This window comes from Protopterus annectens, chromosome 9.part0 (genome assembly GCF_019279795.1).
Source record: "Protopterus annectens isolate FY-2018-M chromosome 9.part0, PAN1.0, whole genome shotgun sequence".
Lineage (NCBI taxonomy): Eukaryota > Metazoa > Chordata > Ceratodontiformes > Protopteridae > Protopterus > Protopterus annectens.
Window position 1 is genome coordinate 670,946,370 of NC_056743.1, and position 21,805 is coordinate 670,968,174.

General features: G+C 45.8%; 1 protein-coding gene across 6 annotated transcripts in view; it reads right to left on the minus strand.

Annotated features, from left to right (window-relative positions):
• Positions 1-21,805, minus strand: part of BAG6 (BAG cochaperone 6) — a 2,260,316-nt gene that overhangs the window by 778,401 nt on the left and 1,460,110 nt on the right. For all 6 annotated transcript variants that reach the window (XM_044083264.1, XM_044083261.1, XM_044083265.1 and 3 more), the window contains one exon: positions 8,745-8,798. In XM_044083264.1, coding sequence (XP_043939199.1) covers positions 8,745-8,798 — 54 coding nt within the window. The remainder of the gene's footprint in view (positions 1-8,744; positions 8,799-21,805) is intronic.

Consider the following 21,805-nt stretch of genomic DNA (forward strand, 5'->3'; position numbering starts at 1 on the left):
AGATAAGCCAAAGGGCAATGCTGAGAATTGATAATGCTCTGATCCTGCAAGAAATCTGAGGTATCTTCTGCAATTTGGTCGTATGGGGACGTGCAGGTATGCCTCCTTGAGATCTAGAGTCACCAGCCAATACTCCTTGCCCAGCATGGGAAGAAGTTGCTGTAGGGTCAGCATTTTGAATTTTGGAACAATGATGAATGTGTTTAAAGCGGACAGGTCAAGAATAGGCCTCCAATTTTTCTCTTTTCTTGGTACCAGGAATAGTCTGGAGTAAAATCCCTTTCCTTGTTCCATAGATGGTACCCTTTCCACAGCTCTCATCTTTACTAATTGAGCTATTTGTTTTAGAGCTTCTGTCTTTTGATTTGGTGGTAGGTTTAGCATTCCTCTTTTTCCTGGTAAAGTATGGAAATGAAACCTGTAGCCTTGGTCTATAGTTTGTAAAATCCACTTGTCTCTTGTGATGTAGTGCCAGTTTTTTGAAAATAAGGCTAACTTTCCGCCTAAGGGTGCTGCTATTTGTTCCCTGGTAGGCGGTGTCAGAGCCAAGTCACTGTGATTGTCCTGTTGCAGTGGTAGTAGTTGTGTCTGTGCCTCGCTGGTTGTTACCTTGCCACTGGCGTCCCCTGTAGGCACCTCCTCTGGATTGATTTCTGCCTCTTGAACGCCTATTCCTGCCTCTCTGAGTTTTAGAGGAGTCTGGAAAGGACCAATTTTTGGAAGGCCAGTTCCTGCTAAACCTTGAAGGCTGAACCTGTTAGAAATCTTTCACTGTTTGTACAGATTTTGCCTTCTCTTCCATTTTCTTCAGTACCTGTTGAGCAGGAGAACCAAATAAACTGACCTTATCCATAGGAGCATCTAATAGTTTTGCTTTAACATGATCCGGCAAGACCTGTTCTTTCAACCATGCATGCCTTCTTATAACTGTGCCAGTCATGGCTGATCTAAAGGAAGCCTCCAGTGCATCATAGCCACATTTTAAAGAATGGTTACTAACCTGCTGAATGTTATGCACCATTTCTAGAACATATTTCTTATCTAAAGAATCATCAGAGGACAATTTCTTAGTTAACTGATCAAGCATAAACTCCTGGTATTGGATCATATGAAACTGACAGTTCAATGCCCTAGCTGAGAGAGTAGCAGAGGTGTATACTTTTTTACCCCATCTCTCTAAGGACCTGGATTCCCTTTCAGAAGGGAGAGGGTTTTAACTGAGGTCGAAGCTACTGCCTTAGGCCCCTGGGAGATAGTCTCGGGATCTGCAAAAGGAGCCTTGTATAAATGATGATGTGTGTCCGGGACCCTGTAGAACCTATCGGGCTTAGCAGGGGCTGGAGGCAAAGTATCAGGAGCAGTGCAAGCATCATTAAATGCATCATCTACAACAGGGAGAACTGGAGGTATAGCTAAAGGCCTATGTTGTGGTAAATGCAAAAGGTCCTAAGCCTTTTCCTTGAATCTGAGAAATCTTGTCCCTGCCATTGGAATTGCTCTCTCATGGCATGTAAGGTTTCCCCAAAGGAAAATTCCTCTGGTGGAGAGGCAGAAGGAATCGATTCCTCAGCATCGGAGTCTTCATAAGTAGAAAAAGGAGCCTCTGGATGGTCTGTATTGTCTGTATCATCAGAAGAATCATCTGAGGACACTGGCTCAGGGGGCTCTGCTCTAGGTCTCTTTTCTGGAGGAGGTTGAGAGGCCCTGTCTGGATGAGATTGGGATCCCCTTATTAAAGAGATGAGATCCTCTGCCAGAGTGAGCATTTGGGAACTGGAACTGGGCCTGTGAGAGGGGCTTAACAGGCACAGACTTAGAAGTTTTGGCTGCTTTAGCCCTGGCAAAGGCCTTTATGGACATGGCTGCAGGCGGCCTAGCAGCACCACGTGCAGGGGTTGAAACATCCAAAGGGATGGTGTCCGATAATTCTTGTGAAACCACAGTAGCAGGTTGAATTTCAGAGGCCGATTCAACCAGGTTAGAAGGGGCCTCGGTAGTAGTCATGGATTCGGCTGAAGATAGAACCGTTTGCTCGGTTTCGGCCGAAACCGAGACACTCGCGGTTTGCTTAACCGCGGTTTTGGCCGAAACCGCGGACCGCGAGTGTCGGTCCTTTTCTTTGTGTTTCTTAATAACTTGTGAAGTCGGAGGATCCGACGGCATTATGTACGCAAAATCTGAGCCGAAAAACTGTTCAGCAAACTCCGACCGACGTCTAAGCGTCCGTCGGTTGAAAGAAGCACAGGCTAAACAAGCTGCTACGTCGTGGTCTGGGCCTAAACAAGGTAAGCAGTAAGAGTGGAAATCTTTATGAGGTATTTGTTTCCCACAAGTTAAACAGTTATTCAATTTTTCTGACATCGGCTGCGGCCAGCAAGCGTCCCCAACCGGGAACTTAGCTTTTAGAAGTCTTCGAAGTAGTATTCGGTAGTAGTAATCTCTGGATCTGACCGACCGGCACTTGCGAACAGCTTCTGCTTCGGGCGCCACGCGGCAAGAAAGACTGAGGAAAATGGTGTCGGCTGATGCCTTTATACCCGAAGAACTGCAGCTATGACGTCGGGTGAAGTGCGACACCAGCCGAGGCCAGACCCAGACTTTGGAATCCGGCCGACCGAAGGGCTGTCTGACGACAGGACAACCCATTTGTAAGGACTGCAGATGCATCCTTGAAGGACATCCAGACTTGGCGAGGCCAGTGAGGAGCAATGAGGAACAGGGTACTCAGTTTTGCTTTCTGAATCACTTTAGGTATGAGGGGAAAGGGTGGAAAAGCGTAAAGAAATCCCGGATGCCAATGGTGGACCAGAGCGTCTCTGGGTGACATCCCGGATGGGGAATGGGGGCAAAGTAGTTGCTGCATTTGGCGTTCATGTATGTGGCGAATAGATCGCAGCAAGGGTGGCCCCATCTGCAGAAAATCTCTTCTGCAACTTCTGTTTTCAGGGACCACTCGTGAGGCATCACAATTGCTCGACTCAGTTTGTCGGCTATCACATTGGACTTCCCCGGAACGTGCGTTGCTACCAGAAAACGTTGAGTCCATTGCCCATTTCCATACTCTTTGTGCCTCTCGACAAAGTGGGTAAGACTTGGTTCCCCCTTGCTTGTTTATATACCACACTACTGACATCTCATTGAATTGCAATTGTCCCGGTAGGAAGAGAACTGTGAAGTGCTTGCAACATGTATAGCACTGCTTTCATCTGCAGAACATTTATGTGCAAGTGGTTCTCGTGATCCTGCCAGATACCTCCACCCTATCTGTGAAGCATCCGTGGTCAAGACTGCATTTTGTTGAGGGAGGACAAAGGGACGACCTAGATAAAGCTGATTTGTATGTAACCACCATGTTAGATCCTTCTTGCAGGAATTTGTAACGAGTATTTGGTGGGACAAAGGTAGATCCTGCATTGACCACTGAGCAAATAGTAGCTACTGAAGCACTCATGTGTAGACAAGGCTAGAGGAACTAAAAGAATGGTGGCATGCCATAGTACCTAGACCCTGAAGAACTATCCTGGCCTGTACTTTGTCTTTGGTCAGCAAGAGTCTAACTTGGTTGTGCAACGATTCTGTCCTTTCTGGTGTTAGTTTTGCTGTCATAGTGGTTGAGTCTAGGTCTGAGCCTAAAAAGACAATATGCTGCGATGGAGATGAGGCGGATTTTTTTAGATTTACTGTAATTCCTAATCTGGCGCACTGAAAATGACTGGCTCCCAGCCAAAAGCGTAGGTGTCTTCTGGAGCGTGTCCATTTTGATATGGTAGTACACATGCTGAAGATCTATGGAACACATCCAATTGTCTTTTCCGATAAACGGAAGAATTGACTGCAGAGTGATCATTCGGAACGTCGATTTTTTTTACAGACTTGTTCAGCTTGCTGAGATCTAGAATTGATCTCCAGTTCCTGGTCTTTTTTGGAACTAAGAATAGTGAGTAAGTTCCAGATCCTATTTGCTCTGTGGGGACTTCTTGGATGACTCTTTTTTTGAAGCAATGAGATAACCTCTAATGTTGCATGGTCTATCTGGGTGGTACATCTGACAAAGACCGATTTGTAGGGGGATCGGAAACAAAAGGAATAAGGTAACCTCTGGAAATTATAATTTGTGCCCATCGATCTTGAGAAATTTGTAGCCAGGTGCTTGGGTATAGTGAGAGATGACCCCCGACTGCCTCCAGAGATGGACAGTCGGGCAACCCTTCAGGGGCGAAGAAAGAGCCAATCAGAGAAACCATCTCTATTACCCTGGTGTTGCGGACCCCTCTGCCACGAGAGGGGTGCCTTCCATTATAACCTCCCCCTCTGCCTCTAGGGGAGGGTTGGTCATGTGCTTGAGGGAAACCTTTTTGGGATTTATGGTTTTCCCTCCTGTTTGACCCTTGAAATAGGGTCTGGAAGGAAGGGAAAAACGGACTCCCATAGCAGATAAGGTTTTCCCTTCCTGCTCGCACCTGACCAAAGTCGCTTTTACCTGAGGTCCAAAAAGAGTTGAACCATCAAAGGGGACGTTGGTAAAGGAAGACTTGAACTATTTGTATAGACGCATCCAGAAATGTCTCCCAAGAGATATTCCTGATGCGGCCGCCCTGCTCGCTACATCAGCTGCATAAGAAATCAGCTTCATGGAGGAGTTAGCAATAGAGGTAAGGGTAGAGAGCTGCGAAAATACCTTGTCAGCAGATCCTGAAGCTACTGAACCCTGAAGGGCATCTTCCAACTCTTTTAGGAGATCCCTTTGTAGCCTAGTAAAATGGGACAGGTAGTTCAGCGATCGTAAGTTAAAAGCCGCCAAAGAAAAAGTACGCTTTCCATACCTATCCATCGTCCTAGACTCTCTGTTAGGAGGATGGATATTTGAGGACGTTTCAGATAACTCCTCCTTTGTGGCTGCTGCTACCACCATAGCATCCACAGGTATTCCCTTGGTTAGAAAGGTTTTGTCTTCTGGAGCAGTAATACATTTATTAGGCCTCCTCGGGACAGGCTCCACTGTGTCCGGAGAGGTCCAAGCTTTCTGAGATATGACCCAACAGTTGGTCATATGGCAGTGTCACCCAGGAGGTGGAAGGCCAGGAACCAAAAGCCTCAAGGTACACTGATTTGGCCTCAGTAGGGTATGAGGTCTTCCAGTCACCCCTCTAAGGATTTCTAGGATGCTCGCAAAAGAGACATCCTCAGAGGGGAACCTTGGGGACCCTTCTGATTCATCCAAATCAGTGACAGACACAGGTGAGTCAATATGCTTCCTCTTACAAACTCTCTTCCTAGGGACCTCTCCAGTGGGGTAATCTGGTGAGGTTTCAGAAGAGGGGAAACCCCCTATGGGGGCTCCTTGGGGTTCTGGTTCCCTACGCTTAGGGGCAGGCGGGGAGAAGAGGCTACTACCGGCTGCTGGAGGGACGCTGGGTCCAATGGCAGGGCTTTGGTACTTGACAAAGCTCTCTCTATCACCTCAAAAGCCTTACCACCCCCCTCCGAAGACCTCCACTCCGAGGAAGCAGAAGGCTGACTCCGAACTGGAGGAGCAGGCTCTGAAGCAGATGTGGAAGCCGAGCTCACGCGAGCCGAAGCACTGAGAGGGAGAGTCAGATCGGAAGAAAAACCGGGGCGACTATCCCTTCTGGAGTCGACTGGAGCATTGGCTCCCAGACCCCTCGGCTCCAGTCTGAGCCGATGAAGTTAGAGTTATCGGTTCCAAGGAAGCAGGAAGAGTTTTCGGAACAGAGGGTTCCAGCATAATATGACCCGAAACAGACTCCAAAAGCGAGGCAGTCGGAGGAGGAGGAACAGTACACTGAGGATGGGACGAATCCGAAACCTTTGGGTCGGAGAAGCTAAAATTTTTGCCAGCACCAGGTTACAGAGCACCTTCTTCACACCCGCTCTACATCTTAATCAGACAGTGTCCTGGAGGAATGGGTGGAGACAGATGGAGATCTCCTCCTTTCCAAGAATAGGAGATCTTAATGTTGGTGAAGCTGGTTCCACGATTGGTGAATGTCTCGTCAAAAATGACTGTCTCGGAGCCGATGAAACTGATGGCACCGAGACCAAAGAAGCAGAATCGGAGCCAGAACTCTTCGGCTCCGTCGCTTTTGATTTTTTTGTCTGTTCCGAAGCAGGAGCCGATGGAGATTTCCTTTTTTGATTTTGAGAGACCTTCTGACATTGTTTCAGCTGTTCTTGGAAGGAACTTCTCATCAGACCCCAATCAATTAGTTTCCTTTTATGTTCATTAAGAACCCTGGTACTGAATGCATGACAAAGTATAAGGTTCTTACCAATGAGGCTCCCTAAGACAATACACACAACTGGTATGACTGTTTGTCAACGACATTTTCTGAGAACACTTATCACACTTTTTAAAGCCAGAAGGGTGGTGTTCGGTGTTCTCTATCTTTATCCTTTGACATTTTGATTTTTGTTTAATGAAAAGGAAAAATGAAACAAATATGACAATAGTAGTACAACTATAAAGAGATATTTATATATATATATATATATATATATATATATATATATATTTTTTTATATGTATATATATATATATATATATATATATTTTTATATATATATATATATATATATATATATATATATATAAAGAAGAAACTAGCACAAAGAGAGGAAAGCCCTCTAATTTAAACTGGCAAATACGGCCCTCTAACTTAAAAGGGCTGTACAATCCTTAAAGAAGGGGACAGGGGATGCTAACATTCACGCAATCACTCTAGATAATAAAGGTAAAACTATTATTAAGAAAGAATAAGAAATATAGGCAAAAATATCAAAAATTCCACTTAGCCAATGAGCCAGTAAAGAAGACAACCTCAAAGCTTTTGCGGCAAACGAGATCTGGGGAATTGCTGTGGTGCACCATGGGATAGGGGATAGCCTCGAGCCAGTAAAAGCTCTTGAGCTTTAGTATCAGCCGAGTTGGAGCTGAGGTTCGGCTCCAAACCCATCCAGCAAGAATTACGGCGAGATAGGACTACATAATATCATATCTTTTCCCCAACCCTCACAATATCCTTGTCATTCCCTTCCCATTGCTGGTGAAAACAAGTGGCAAAATTAGATCTTTTACTAGTTACAGCAACCACAAAAAGACTGTCAATATATATTTACATCTCCTTTCCTTGCATCCTAAATCCCCCAGTGTCTTAGGTGATGCATCATTATAGCAATTAAATCCTAGCTAAAGAGGACAGTTCTGTTTTATATAATCTGTTACATTAACAAGAGGAGCTGACACATCTGGAGATTCAACACATTTTGAAGACATTTCTGTTCTCTGATACTCAGAAGGACAAAGTCCACCATTCCTAACAATGAAAATACCATGCTGCAGACAAACATAAAAGAAAAAGAAAATACATTACATTTTAACTGCTTAATTTGGCCATGCACTGCCCCTGGTTTTACAGCTTCATTCTCTTTCAGGGTGGTACGTCTGCAAGACAACAAAAGCTGAAAACATGGTGGTCATAAAGCCCAAAGCTTCATGCTTGTTCCTTTTTATTGTCTGGACAGGAACGTTCCCTTCTCCTTACTACCTTTCTACTAAAACCATAGCAAATGCTACAGTTAGAGATAGCATGTACAGGTCCACAACTGGGTATGGTGGTGTTTCCATGCTATCTGCCTGTCATATGCACAACTACTAGCATTTTCTGTAGCAGACACACACTACAACCAACACAGTCATCTGATACCACTACTTGAACAATATACTAACCAAGATGAAACAGGAACAAATATATTTCCCAATAGGTACTTCTCTGACAGCTTTACTCTGGACACACAGAAAGGCTAAACTAATGGTACTACTGGTGCAACTCATCTTGCAAGCTACACCTTTTCAAGAAAGGAAGACCTGAAAGATGGTTGGGTAGGCTCCTGCTTTATTTTGGGAATGTACAAACATCCCAGGAATTTGGAGGTTTGACCAGCTGGGACAAGGAAGGGTGTTAAGCTGTAGAAGTGCGGCCAGACATCATTCATTCAGCAGTAGAAGTCCCAGGATTCAGTACTATGCAAGAATGATGCATTGCATAGGACATGAAAACCCCACCAACCAAAACAGTTCTACAGAGGGTTAATATCAGCTGTGGCTTTTTCTGGTTTAATTTCCCTCGAGTCTTTTGTGTTTCTTGAGACCTGTACGGATTCCAGAGATTACTGACTGCTGAAACATTTAGGCTGATGAGTGCTTATGTTTAGGGCAAAGCCCTGTTGTTGGGTTTGCCACTACAGTATTTCTGTCTGAAAAAAATATTTGCCAATTAATAACTGAAATGTAGACTGGCAACCTGTTGCTTAGTTATTTGCTGCTGCTGAACTATTTGCAAGGAGATGTATTTTAATGCCTGAACACTCCCAGTAATAAGTACCAATGAATATGTTGTTCTGTTTTGATACACGACTGCATGTGACTTGATGCTAAATGTCCTGCATCTGTTTATGCCAGTGTCACTTTCGATACATGATTCTGTACCTGCTGGAAATAAAATAACAGAGAACCTCATTCAGTTACAGTGCAAGCTCATCCCATTCTTACCGAATCCCAAGTAACCTGAAAATTAACCAATAAAACATGCCTCTTAAAATAATTACAGTTACCAAAGGAAATCAATAACATTAAGGTACATAATGATAAAGTACAACAGAAAACCACTGAGGGTACAACAAGCTTTGGAAAATAAGCTACAGAACGTCAAAGAAATTCAACTTACAAAGCTTTCTCTGATGTAGTCCTCCAATCCATTTATCAAATTATTTGTTGCATTCTAAAAGGAGACAAAAGACAAAACTTGTTAGTAAAGAAACATCCTAACTGCTCATCACTCTGAAATGCAGTCCATGTGCTTTTTTTAAATGGTCAAGACTGGATACAGTACTGGCAACACTACAAAAACAAAAGTTATGTACTTCATCCTGCTGTCGCTGGATATGCAGATAAGTTGCTACATTAACGACAAGAACTATTAGGACTGCCTGGCATATGAATCTTTCCCAAGTTACCTTGGTACTCCTCTCTATCACAGAACACACAGCAATGTTACTTCTATCCAGCTCTGTAGTGAATTATATGAAGTTGGAAAAAAAAGTATAATTGTGTAAGAATTTATCATAAAAGTAGATAATCACTGTTGCAGTATTTCTGACATGTGGGTTGTCACCACTGAAGTCCAACAGGGGTACCAAAGCTTTACCTTCCCTAGGTCATACATCCGATACATGACAGCTCATATGCATTGAGGTATATAAATGGACATAAGAGAATGGATCCTCAAACTATCTCCAAGCCAGCGGCCTGAAGACTACTGACAGAGGAGACTCGTCAGCTAGGAGGACTGTAGCTTGAATAGGTAAGAAAACTCCCCTGTACCCGTATAACAGAGCAAAGTCTAAACCAAAGGGAAAAGGAAACTGAAGGTTGACGTGTGACAAAGAACAGGGGATGCAGAGTAGAATGGAATACTCCAACAGTGATCAGTGGGGCAATTATTGTTATTGCAAGTTCTTGCACAACTTTACTATGTCCTTACTGAAATCACTGCTGCAGTACTCCTGATATACTGGTGACTCCCAGAGCTGGAGGAAGGAAGGGGGGTTGACTACTGAGTACAAGAGTTGTCCAGCAGTCTGGACAGGACTGACCTAGCAAAGGCTGCCCTAGACATGGAGATAGCAAATTTTGCTGCGTTTGGTAAAGGTGGGTACAGTGGAACAACTGGCTGCCAAGACAGACCTGGAGTTTACTCCTTTCTGAAAAGCTCTTGAAGAATCCACTGCAGTATGGAATGTACTTTAGGGCAGGAAGGCAAATTCTTAACATAGTGTGAATAGCAGAAACAGATATCCTTAGAAATTCAGGCTGCAACAGATTGTCTGGAGATTGGCTGGCCCAGCTTAAGGATCATAAAAGATTTAAACAGCTGGTCAATTTTTCTGAAGGATTTAATTTTGTCCTGGTAAACTGAGTTGCCTGTGAATGTCCAGAGAATGTAAGATCCTTTTCTCCCTATTTTGGGGATTGAGAAGAAAGTGGGGAGATGAACAGCCTGATTGAGGAACATCTTGTTCACTACCTTAGGCATGAAAGATGATCAGCCAGGAGTCTCAGCCTATCGCTGTTAAAAATAAGAAAACAGGGAATGGCTATGAGTGCTTGTAACTTTGAAACTACCATGACAGAGGAGAGACCAAAGAGAAGAATAGTTTTCCAAATACAGAATTTCAGACAAACAGAATAACCTGATTCAAAGGGAAGCAGATTAAGCTTTTCTAACACAAAATTAAGATCAGAGGGGGAGAGATGAGTTTCCTTGCTGGGTTTAGATGCAGGACTCCCCCTAAGGAAAAGCTTACTGGCCTAGTCATAAGTGGAGGGCTAACAGGGAGGAAGGCATTGATAGCTGACAGTTGTGATTTTAAGGAAGAGTAGACCAACCTGATTGGAGAAGTTCACAGAAATACTGCAGTACAGTAGAAACCTGAATTAGGATCCTGAATATGTCTGCAGCACCAATAGGAAAACCTTTTCCTTTTAGCCTTGCAAGATTTTCTACATCTTGCAGGACTTGAACAACATGTCTTTGAGGAATTAAAATACTATTATCCATAGGGTGAGGCTGACAGAAGGAAGACTGGAGTGGAGCAGTAATCCTTAAAGAGTTACTGGGATCGGCTGAAGAGGAATTCTCCTGTAATTTTCCTTTGTTAGGTGAAATGGCAGGGGGAACCCATGTTGCCTCAGCCAAAATAAGGCCAATAAAAAGTTTGGGCACTTCCTTTTGTACCTTCAGAAAAATTTTTGGAAGACGAGGCAAAGGAGGAAAGGCACACAGGAACTTCCCCGATGACTGGAAGGCGAAGGCATGTGTCTTCCAGGTTGTGGGAAAAATGCACATGGTGCAGAAAGTACAGTTGTGTACACTTACCATAAATGTAGATGTTAGAGTGTATTCACTGTTGCAGTCATCACATCTGGGTTATCCCTGCCAGGGTAGCCCTTGACCAGCCTGAATACCAGAGGCTTAGTATTTCTGCATCGGTTGTTGTCACTTCAGGATTGACGTCAGGTCGTCAGTAGTATAAACTAAGGTAGTCAATGCTGTTACATCAGTTTTTCTTGCCCTGTCAGAAACACCCAAGTGGGAGTCAGAATATGGTGGAAGAACCCCGTCAGTAGGAAGTAAATACCAAAGGTTTCTTGTAAGGTGAGAGAGATAGAAGGGAGATGGAAGGAGGGAAACCAGGACTGCAACAGTGAATACACTCAAACATCTACATTTATGGCAAGTGTACACAACTATATTATGTTCTTCATGTTTCATTGTTGCAGTCACCACATTTGGGTTGATTCCCAAAGCTGAGGAGAAGGGTGGAGGCAGATAAGAAGACTAGGGGCTGGCTAGGATGCCCTGCAAGACAGCAGCGGCAAAGCCTGCTCTGGATTTGGAGAAGATAGGCAGGTGGTAATACTTGGTGAAGGTGTGAACAGATGTCCATGTGGCAGCCTCCAGGATGTCCCTGGTGAAGACTCCTCTGAGGAAAGCTGCAGAGGTGGAGGCTGCTCTGTTAGAGCGAGTCCTGACCCCCTTAGGGAGAGGTTTCCCATGTTGCTTGTAACAGAAATTGATGCAGTGTGCTATCCATTTAATTGATCAGTCTTTCTGAATGATTTAGTCCTGTCTAGGTAGAATCTGAGCTGTGTACATCTAGAAAGTGCAGGATCCTTTCCCCTTGTTTTGTGTGTTAGGGAAAAAGGTGGGCAAATGAATGGATTGCTTGAGAGCCACACTGGACACCACTTTGGACATGAAGGATGGGTAAGTCCTGAGGGACACCCTGTCAGCATGGAAGATGATGAAGGGCTCTACATCCATGAGTGCTTGTAGCTTGGACACTCTTCTGGCTGAAGTGATGACCAGTAGCAAGGCTGTCATCCAGGAGAGAAACTTTAACACTGCAAAGGATGCTGGTTCAAAGGCGGGCAGGGTGAGCTTTTCCAACACAAAGTTTAGGTCCCAAGCTGGGTTAGGTGCTCTTCTGGGTGGCCTCAAGTTCCTAGCCCCTCTTAGGAACTGTTTGATGAGAGGGTGTGAGAAAAAAGGGGTGCTCAGTGTTGAAATGAGCAGAGATAGCAGAGGCATGAATTTTAATAGAGGAAAAGGAGAGACCAGTGTGAAGCAGGTCAGCTAGGTAATCCAGGATGAGAGGTAGGGAGGGCTGTGCCATATCAGCTCCCTTAGCCTGATCCAGGTGCAGAACCTTTTCCATTTGTCAGCATAAGACTTTCTAGTGCTAGGGCATCTAGCCTCACGTATAACATCTAGAACCTGCTCACTGAGATTGCCAGCTTGATCAATGGTCAGGGGATAAGCCAGGCTGCCAAACTGAGGGTCTGCAATTGGGGATGCATGAATTCTCCTTCCCTCTGGGTCAGGAGGGTTGGAGTCTGAGGGAGATGCCACGGTGGCAGTGGGGACAGGCTGTGCAGCAGTGGGTACCAGTGCTGGTGAGTCCAATCTGGATCAATCGGAACTGTCCTTGGTTTTTCCTCCCTTATTTTGAGCAGTACCCTGGTAATGAGAGGTAGACGGGGAAATACATAGACCGTGAGGTTAACCCAGGGGAAGGACAGGGCATCCACTTTCCAGGCCCTGTGGTGAGGTTCTCTGGTGCAGAACCTTCTGAGCTGAAGGTTGGAGTGGGAAGCAAAGAGGTCAACCTTCAGGGTGCCCCATTTCTGAGTTATTAGGGTGAAGGTTCTTTGGTCTAGTCACCACTCGTGTGGGTCCAGAAGATTTCTGCTTAAGTTGTCTGCCAGAGAGTTTAGTGAGCCCGGCAACAATTGCGCTAACAGGTGTAGTTGCATGGCTGAGACTGTGTGCCAAAGGGTCATGGCGAGCCTTTATAGAGGGTAAGAGTGAGTCCCTCCCTGCTTGTTGATATACCACATCACAGTGGCATTGTCTTTTCTGATCAGGAGAGCCCCTAGGGAGAGAAGGGGCCTGAAAGCTGTCAGTGAGTGTTGGACAGCTAACATCTCTTTATAGTTGATGTGCAGATGTATTTGCTGTGGGCTCCATTGGCCCTGTATGCACATGCCATCCAGGTGTGCCCCCCAGGCATAGTCTGATGCGCCTGTGGTGAGGGTCTGGGCGGCGGGGGGGTGGTGAGAAAGTTAGTCCATTGTTGTGGAAGCATGTTGCTGCCCACCAAAGAAAATCTGTCCTTAGGCAAGGTATCATTGGTATAAGAGTTTGCAGGTCTTGACAGTGTTGACACCAAAGGATTTTTAGGTACCACTGAAGTTTCCTCATATGCAGTCTGGCATAAGGAATAAGTAGGATGCAAGATGCCATGACCCCCAGAGGCTGCAGGATTTCCCTTGCGGATAACTGGGTTCTGGTGGCTAGTTGAGAGAAGTAGGCTGTCAAGTAAGTTTGCTTTTCTGGTGTAAGGAATGCCATCTGGGATGCTGTGTCCAGGCTTGCTCCCAGGAATGTAATCCTTTGGGTGGGCACTAGTTTGGATTTCTTTTAATTGCTAGTATACCCCAGGGACGACAGTAGGGACTTTACAAAGGGCAGGTGCTTGAGCAGCTTTTCCTGTCTGCCTGAATCAGGCATTCGTCTAAGTATGGGTAAATTTGTATACTTCTTTGTCTGCAAAAAGCAATGGTGGGAGCCAGACATTTGGTGAAAACTCTGGGAGCAGTAGATAAGCCAAAGGGAAGTGCAGGGAACTGAAAGTGCAGAGATCCTGCCCTGAAATGTAGATATTTCCTGCATGATGCCCTGACTGGGGTAGGGAGCTAGGCCTCTTTTAGGTCTATGGTGGCTAGCCAAGCATTCTAGGATAGCAAAGGTAGTAGTTGCTGGAGGGTGAGCATTTTGAATTTTGGTATCACTAGGAAGGTGTTTAGAATGGATAGCTCAAGGATGGGGTGCCAGGTGCCCTCTTTTCTGGGTACCAGAAAAAGTATGGAGTAGAACACTTGGCATATCTGTTCTGCAGGAACGTGCTCTTTTGCCCTCATGGAGAGCAGGGAAATGACTTGCTTTTTTGCCTCTGTCCACTGGTTTGGAGGAAGATACAGGAACCCTTCTGGGGTTGGGAGAGTGTGGAAAGAAAATTTGTATCCCTGGGACACTATGTTGAGGACCCAGTGGTAGTTGGTAATGGTGGCCCAGATGCTTGCATGGAAGGAGAGTTTTCCTCCTAGGGGCAAGTGCAGGTGGGCAGAGGGAGGGGTGGAAGTGGAGAGTCATTTTGAGTAACTACCATGAGGAGGTGGCTTTGCACTCCCTGGTTTAGAAGTGGAGGAAAGTACAGTTGTGTACACTTACCATAAATGTAGATGTTTGAGTGTATTCACTGTTGTAGTCATCACACTTGGATTATCCTGGCAGGGGTGGCCCTCAGTCGGCCCAAATACCAGAGGCTTAGTATTTCTGCACCAGTTGCTGTCGGTCCAGGACTGACGTAAGAAAAATCAGTGGTATAAAATCAGGCAGCCGATGCCATTACATCAGTTTTTCTTGCCCCAACTGTCAGGAGCCCCCAAATAGGGATCTAGGTTATAGTGGAAGAACACCACCAGTAGAAAGTAAATACCAAAAATACATTAAGGAGAGAGGGAAGGAGAGAGAAAGAGACAAGGGGGGTGTAGGGTGGGAAACCAGGACTGCAACAGTGAATACACTAACATCTACATTTATGGTAAGTGTACACAACTGTACTATGTTCTTCGTGTTTCACTGTTGCAGTCATCACACTTGGGTTGATTCTCAAAGCTGAAGAAAAACGTGGAGGCAGTCAAGAAGACTGGGGGCTGGCTAGGATGCCCTGCAAGACTGTGGTGACAAAGCCTGCCCTGGATTTGGAGAAGATAGGCAGGTGGTAATGCTTGGAGAAGATAGGCAGGTAGTAACGCTTGGTGAAGTTATGAACAGAAGTCCATGTTGCAGCCTCCAGGATGTCTATGGTGGGGAACCTTCTGAGAAAAGCTGCAGAGGTGGAGGTAGCCCTGGTGGAATGCATCCTGAACCCCTTTGGGGGTGGTTTCCCGTGCTGTTTGTAGCAGAAATGGATGCGGTGTGCTATCCATTTGCAGACTGTTTGTTTGGATATGGCCTTGCCCTCTGCCCCTGCTGTGAAGCTGACTACCAATTGGTCAGTTTTTCTAAAAGATTTAGTCCTATCAAGATAGAATCTGAGCTGTTTGTGCACATCTGGAGAGTGCAGAATCCTTTCCCCCTTGTTTTACGGGTTAGGGAAAAAGGTGGGCAAATGAATGGATTGCTTGAGAGCCACATTGGACACAACTTTAGGCATGAAGGATGGGTTGTCTTGAGGGAGACCCTTGTCAGCATGGAAAATGATGAAGGGCTCTACAGCCATGAGTGCTTGTAGCTCTGAAACTCTTCTAGCTGAAGTGATGACCGGAAGCAAGGCTGTTTTCCAAGAGAGGAATTTTAACTCTGATGAAGCTGCAGGCTCAAAGGGTGTTAGGGTGAGCTTTTCCAACACAAAATTAAGGTCCCAAGCTGGGGTAGGAGCTCTTCTGGGTGGCCTTAAGTTGTTAGCCCCTCTTAGGAACTGTTTGATGAAAGGGTGTGAGAAGAGAGGTGAGACTGTGCTGTAATAAGCAGAGATGGCAGAGGCATGAATTTTAATAGAAGAGAAGGATAGACCCCTATGTAGTAGGTCCATTAGGATCCAGGATGAGAAGTAGGGAGGGCTGTGCCGTTGCGGCTCCCTTAGCCTGGATCCACGTGCAAAACCTTTTCCACTTGTCAGCATAGGATTGACTAGTGCTGGGGCATCTAGCCTCACGTACAACATTCAGGACTTGTTTGCTTAGGCTGGCAGCTGCAGGAGAGGTCAGGGAATAAGCCAGGCTGCCAGGTTGAGGGTCTGCAATTGGGGATGCATGAATTCTCCATTTCTCTGGGTCAGGAGTGTTAGGATCTGAGGCAGGTGCCATGGTGGCAGGGGTGACAGGCTGTGCAGCAGTGGGTACCAGTGCTGGCGTGGCCAGTCTGGAGCAATCAGGATTGCCCTCGGTTTTCCTCCCTTACTTTTAGCAGTACCCTTGAAATGAGTGGTAGAGGGGGAAATGCATAGACCGAGAGGTTCACCCACTGGAAGGATAGAGCATCCACTTTCCAGGCCTTGCTGTGAGGTTACCTGGTGCAGAATTTGCTGAGCTGATGATTGGAGTGGGAGGCAAAGAGGTCCACCTTCGGGGTGCCCCATTTTTGGGTTACAAGGGTGAAGGTTTGGTGGCTAAGCTGCTACTCATGTGGGTCTAGCAGGTTTTTGCTTAAGTTGGCTGCCAGAGAGTTTAGGGAGCCTGGCAGGAATTGTGCTAGCAGGTGTAGTTGCATGGCTGAGGCTGTGTGCCAAAGTGTCATGGTGGGCCTGCAGAGGACAACAGTGAGTCGCTCCCTGCTTGCTGACATACCACATCACTGTGGTGTTGTCTGTTTTGATCAATAGAGGCCCCAGGGAGAGTAGGGGTCTGAAAGCTGTCAGCGCGTGCTGAACAGCTAGCATCTCTTTTTGGTTGATGTGCAGATATATTTGTTTTGGGCTGCAATGGCCCTGAATGCACCTGCTGTCCAGGTGTGCATCCCAGGCATAGTCTGATGCATCTGTGGTGAGGGTCTGGGCGGCGTGGGGTTGTGAGAAGGGAAGTCCCTTGCTGTGGTTGCATGCTGCTGCCCACCAAAGAAACTCTTTCCTTAGACAAGGTATAATTGGTATGAGAGTTTCCAGGTCGAGAGTGTTGACACGAAAGTCTTTTTAGGTACCATTGTAGTTTCCTCATATGCATTCGGGCATATGGAATGAGCAGAATGCAGGAGACCATGAACCCTAGAGATTGCAGGATTTTCCTTGCAGATAAACTGGGTTCTGGTGGCTAGTTGAGAGAAGCAGCCTATCGGGTAGGTTCGTTTTTCTGGAGTAAGGAATGCCATCTGGGATGGTGTGTTCAGGTTTGCTCCTAGGAATACAATTTTTTGTGTGGGGACTAGTTTTGATTTCTTTTCATTGATAGTACACCCCAGGGAGGTCAGTAGGTCCTTTACAAAAGTCAGGCTCTGAAACAGTTTTTCCTGACTGTATGCCTGAATCAGGCAGTCGTCTAAGTATGGGTAAATTTGAATATTTTTTTGTCTGCAAAACGCAATGGCAGGAGCGAGACATTTTGTGAAAACTCTGGGAGTGGTGGCTAAGCCAAAGGGAAGCGTAAGGAACTGAAAGTGCATAAATCCTGGCCTGAAAAGTAGGTATTTCCTGCATGATTCCCTGACTGGGATGTGTAGGTGGGCCACTTTTAGGTCTAGGGTGGCTAACCAAGCACTCTTGGAATGCATTGGTAAAAGCTGCTGGAGGGTGAGCATTTTGAATTTTTGGTATCACCAGAAAGGTGTTAAGAATGGATAGATCGAGGATGGGGCGCCAAGAGTCTGGAGTAGAAACCTTGGCCTATCTGTTCTGCAGGAGCATGCTATTGCCCTCATGGAGAGCAGAGAAAAGTCTTGCTTTTTGGCCTCTGCCCACTAGTTTGGAGGAAGATCTGGGAACCCTTCTGGGGTTGGTGGAGTTTGGAAATAAAATTTGTATCCCTGGGACACTATGTTAAGGACCCATCGGTTGTTGGTAATGGTGGCCCAGTTACTTGCGTGGAAGAAGAGTTGTCCTCCTAGGGGCACAAGCAGGTGGGCAGAGATAGGACGTGGAAGTGTAAAGTCATTGTGAGTTCTAAACATAAGGGGGTGGCTTTGCACTCCCTTTTTTCGAAGAGAAGGAACTCCATTGCTTAGATCTCTGCATTCTCTGGGGCTATTGTCTGGGGGGGGGGCTGCTTCGCCTGGGTCTGGGCTGAACTGGCCTGGAGTGAGCAGGAAAGGACCAGTGCTTGGAGGGGCAATGCCTACTGAACCTCGGTGGCTGGACCTGTAAGAAGTATGTCTGCATAGATTTAGCTTTTACTTCCATCTTTTTTAAGACCTCTTATGCTTTGGTGCCAAATAAGTTGTCTTTGTTCAAGGGTGTGTCCAATTATTTGGATTTGACATGGACTGGCAAGGTCTGTTCCTTAAGCCAGGCATGCCTCCTAAGGACAACCAGTGAAGCCCTGCAAGATGCTTCTAGGGCATCAAAACCAAATTGTAAGGTGTGCTTAGTTACTTGACTTACAAAATGCATAAACTCTTGTAATCCTTTGTTTTTTGCACAAGCAGGATAAGAAGATATTTTTTCTTTGAGGAGTTCCATGGTATGTTGCTGATATTACAGCATGTGGAACTGATGATTTAATACTCTTAACAGCAAGAGTAGCAGAAGTGTATACCTTTTTACCCCATCTGTCTAATGCTCAGGAATCTCTGAGGGGGTGGGATTCTTTGCTGAAGTTGCTTTGATTCTTTTAGGTGCTTGAAAAATGACCTCGGGGTCAGCAGTAGGATTTTTGAAAAGAAATTTGTGAGAGTCAGGGACTCTTAATACTTGTCAGGTTTTCTGGGAGCAGGAGAAAAGGGTGTCAGGATTCAGACTGGATTCCATAAAAACATTATCCACAACATCCAGGACAGGAAGAATGGCCAAAGGTCTGTGCTGTGGTATGTCTTTTTTGACTGAGGGTAGTCCTGACAATTCCCATCGAAATGCTCCCTTAGAGTATGTAGGGTTTTCCCCAATGAAAAATCCTTGGGTGGAGAGGAAAAAGGAATGGATTCCTCTGCATCAGAATCCTCATAAGCAGAGAGGGGTTGCATATCTTCATATTCAGATGCATCGGAGTCATCAGACTCCTGTTCAGATAAAACGACTGGGGACAAGTCAGTAGCCTGGCTTCCCCTAATAAGCATAATAAGGTCTACCGCCTTTTTAAGCATACGAGACTGAGACAAGGAAGCAGGGGCCTGAGCTTGGGTCATCTTTTTTTGGGTGTGGTTTGTACCCTAAGTCTTAGAAACTCGATAGTTTTAGAAAGAACTGAAGACGCAAAAGAAGTTGTCTGTCTGTGTCGAGTATCGGTAGTGCGAAGTACTTCCTCAGAAGCTGGTGCCTGCTCTGTGGCTCCTGACCCATCCAAGGTAGAGACATCCACAGGATCCTTAGTCGAAGAAGTGTCTTGCGGCATACTGGACTCCGAAAGGGTCTCGGGTAGCGGCCTGCGAATCCACAGAAGCGGGCATCAGGGGCTGTGAAAGCGCTTCACTGAGGACCTGAGAACTGATGACTAGCTTAACGGAAGCATTGTAGGCAGTTTTAGGACCTGTGTGGTCTGCCTCTGTCTCTATCCTTACGTTTTTTTTCGGAATATCGGTAGTCAGATGACTTACTGAAGCCATATTGGAATTCGAGGACTGAGAGCGAAAATATCTAGCTACAATAAGGGCCCGACAACATAGTTCTGGCATTGAACAAAGCACAAAAGTGACAGCGGGGGACGATGTGGTCTGGGCCTAAACACGTGACGCAGTAATTATGGAAGTCTCAGTGTGGTATTTGCTTTCCAAAGGCGAGACCATTTGTTAACTTTTTCTGACATTGGTTAGAGCAAGAAAAAAGGATTCCCAATGAGGTACTTAACCTTAGAAGACTTCAACTTCAGTTTGGAAACGAAAATGCAGGTAGCGGCCGACCGGCACTCGTGCGAACTGCTTTGGGTTCCTCTGTAAGAAAGACTGATGTAATGGCGTCGGCTACCTGATTTTATACCACTGACTATCTGAAGTCAGTCATGGAGTGACAGCAAACGACGCAGAAATACTAAGCCTCTGGTATTTGGGCTGACTGAGGGCTACCCCTAGCACGATAACGCAAATGTGATGACTGCAACAGTGAAACACGAAGAACATCAGTAGACGCGAAAGTCACTGTTGGTTTATGTCAAGAATCGATAGTACAAAGTACTTCCTCGTAAGCCGGTGCCTGCTCAGCGGCTCCGGATACATCCAAGGTACAGACAACCGCAGGTTCCTTAGTAGAAGAGTTTTGCGGCATACTGGACTCCGAAAGGGTCTCGGTAGTGGCCTGCGAATCCACAAAAGCTGGTATCAGAGGCTGCGAAAGCTCCTCACTGATGACCGGAGAACTGATGACTAACAGAAGCATCTTTGATAGGTGTGGACCTGTGCTGTCTCTCTCTCTCTGTCTTGATCCTTGCGTTTTTTTTTTTTCCGGAAGATCTGCTGTCGGATGGCTTACTGAAGCCATATTGGAATTCAGGACTGAGAGCAAAAATATCTAGCAACAATAAAGGCCAGACGACGTATAGTTTTGGCACTGAACAAAGCAAAAAAGCAACAGTGAGGGATGTCTTGGTCTGGGCCTAAGCAAGTGACGCAGTAAGAATGAAAGTCTCGATGTGTTATTTGCTTTCCACAGGAGAGACAATTATTAACTTTTACTGACATCGGTTAGAGCAAGAAAAAAGGATCCCCAATGGGGTACTTAGCTTTAGAAGACTTCAGCTTCAGTTCGGATGACGAAACTCAAGTAGTGGCAGACCGGCACTCGTGCAAACTGTTTCTGCTTCGGGCTCTTCTGCAAGAAAGACTGATGCAATGGCGTCAGCTGCCTTACTTAATACAACTGACGACCTGACGTCAGTCCTGAAGCAACAGCAACTGACACAGAAATACTAAGCTTCTGGTATTTGGGCCGGCCGAGGGCTACCCTGGCATCTGTGCCCAAATGTGATGACTGCAACAGTGAAACACGAAGAACATCTCCCTGATTTTAAAGTGGAGAAATTCCACTGTTTTGATCTCTGCATGCCCTGTGGCTGCTGTATGGGAGAGGTCTGCTTCCACGGGGTCTGGGCTGAACTGACCTGGTAGGAGCAGGAAAGGACAAGTGCTTGGAGGGGAATGCCTGTTGAACCTGGGTGGCTGGACCTGTAAGAAATCCTTAACTGTCTGCATAGATTTAGCTTTTTCTTCCATATTTTTTAAGACCTCCTCTGCCTTAGTACCAAATAAGTTGTCTATGTGCAAGGGTGCATCCAACAATTTAGATTTAACATGGTCTGGCAAGGGCTATTCTTTAAACCATGCATGCCTTCTAAGGACAGAACTGGTGACTGCTGCTCTGCAAGGAGCTTCTAGGGCGTCAAAACCACAGTGTAAGGTATGCTTAATTACTTGACTTGTAGAATGCATTAACTCTTGTAACACTTTAGATTCTGCACAACCAAGAAAAGAAGACACTTTTTGTTTGAGGAGTTCCATGGTATGTTGCTGAAATTTTAGCATATGGAACTGGCAATTTAGTGCTCTGATAGCAAGACTAGTAGAGGTGTATACTTTTTTTACCCCATCTGTCGAGTGCTCGGGAATCCCTAACTGAGGGGGGTGGGATTCTTAGAGTTTGCTTTAATTCCTTTAGGCCCTTGAGAAATTACCTCAGGGTCAGCAGTAGGACTTTTGAAAAGAAAATTTGTGCAAGTCAGGGACTCTAATACCTGTCAGGTTATCTGGGTGCAAGAGGGACGGAGGGTGTCAGGAGTCAAACTGGATTCCAAGAAAACATTGTCGACAACATCCAGGACTGGGGGGCATGGCCAGGGGTCTGTGCTTCTGAAGATCTAAGAATTCAGAGTCTCTTTTTTGACTGAGGGTAGTCCTGACATTCCCATTGGAAATGCTCCCTTAAGGTATTGAAGGGTTTCCCCAAAGGAAAAGTCCTCGGGGGAGAGGTTGAAGGAATGGAGTCCTCTGCATCAGAATCCGCATAAGCAGAGAGGGGTTGCATGTCTTTA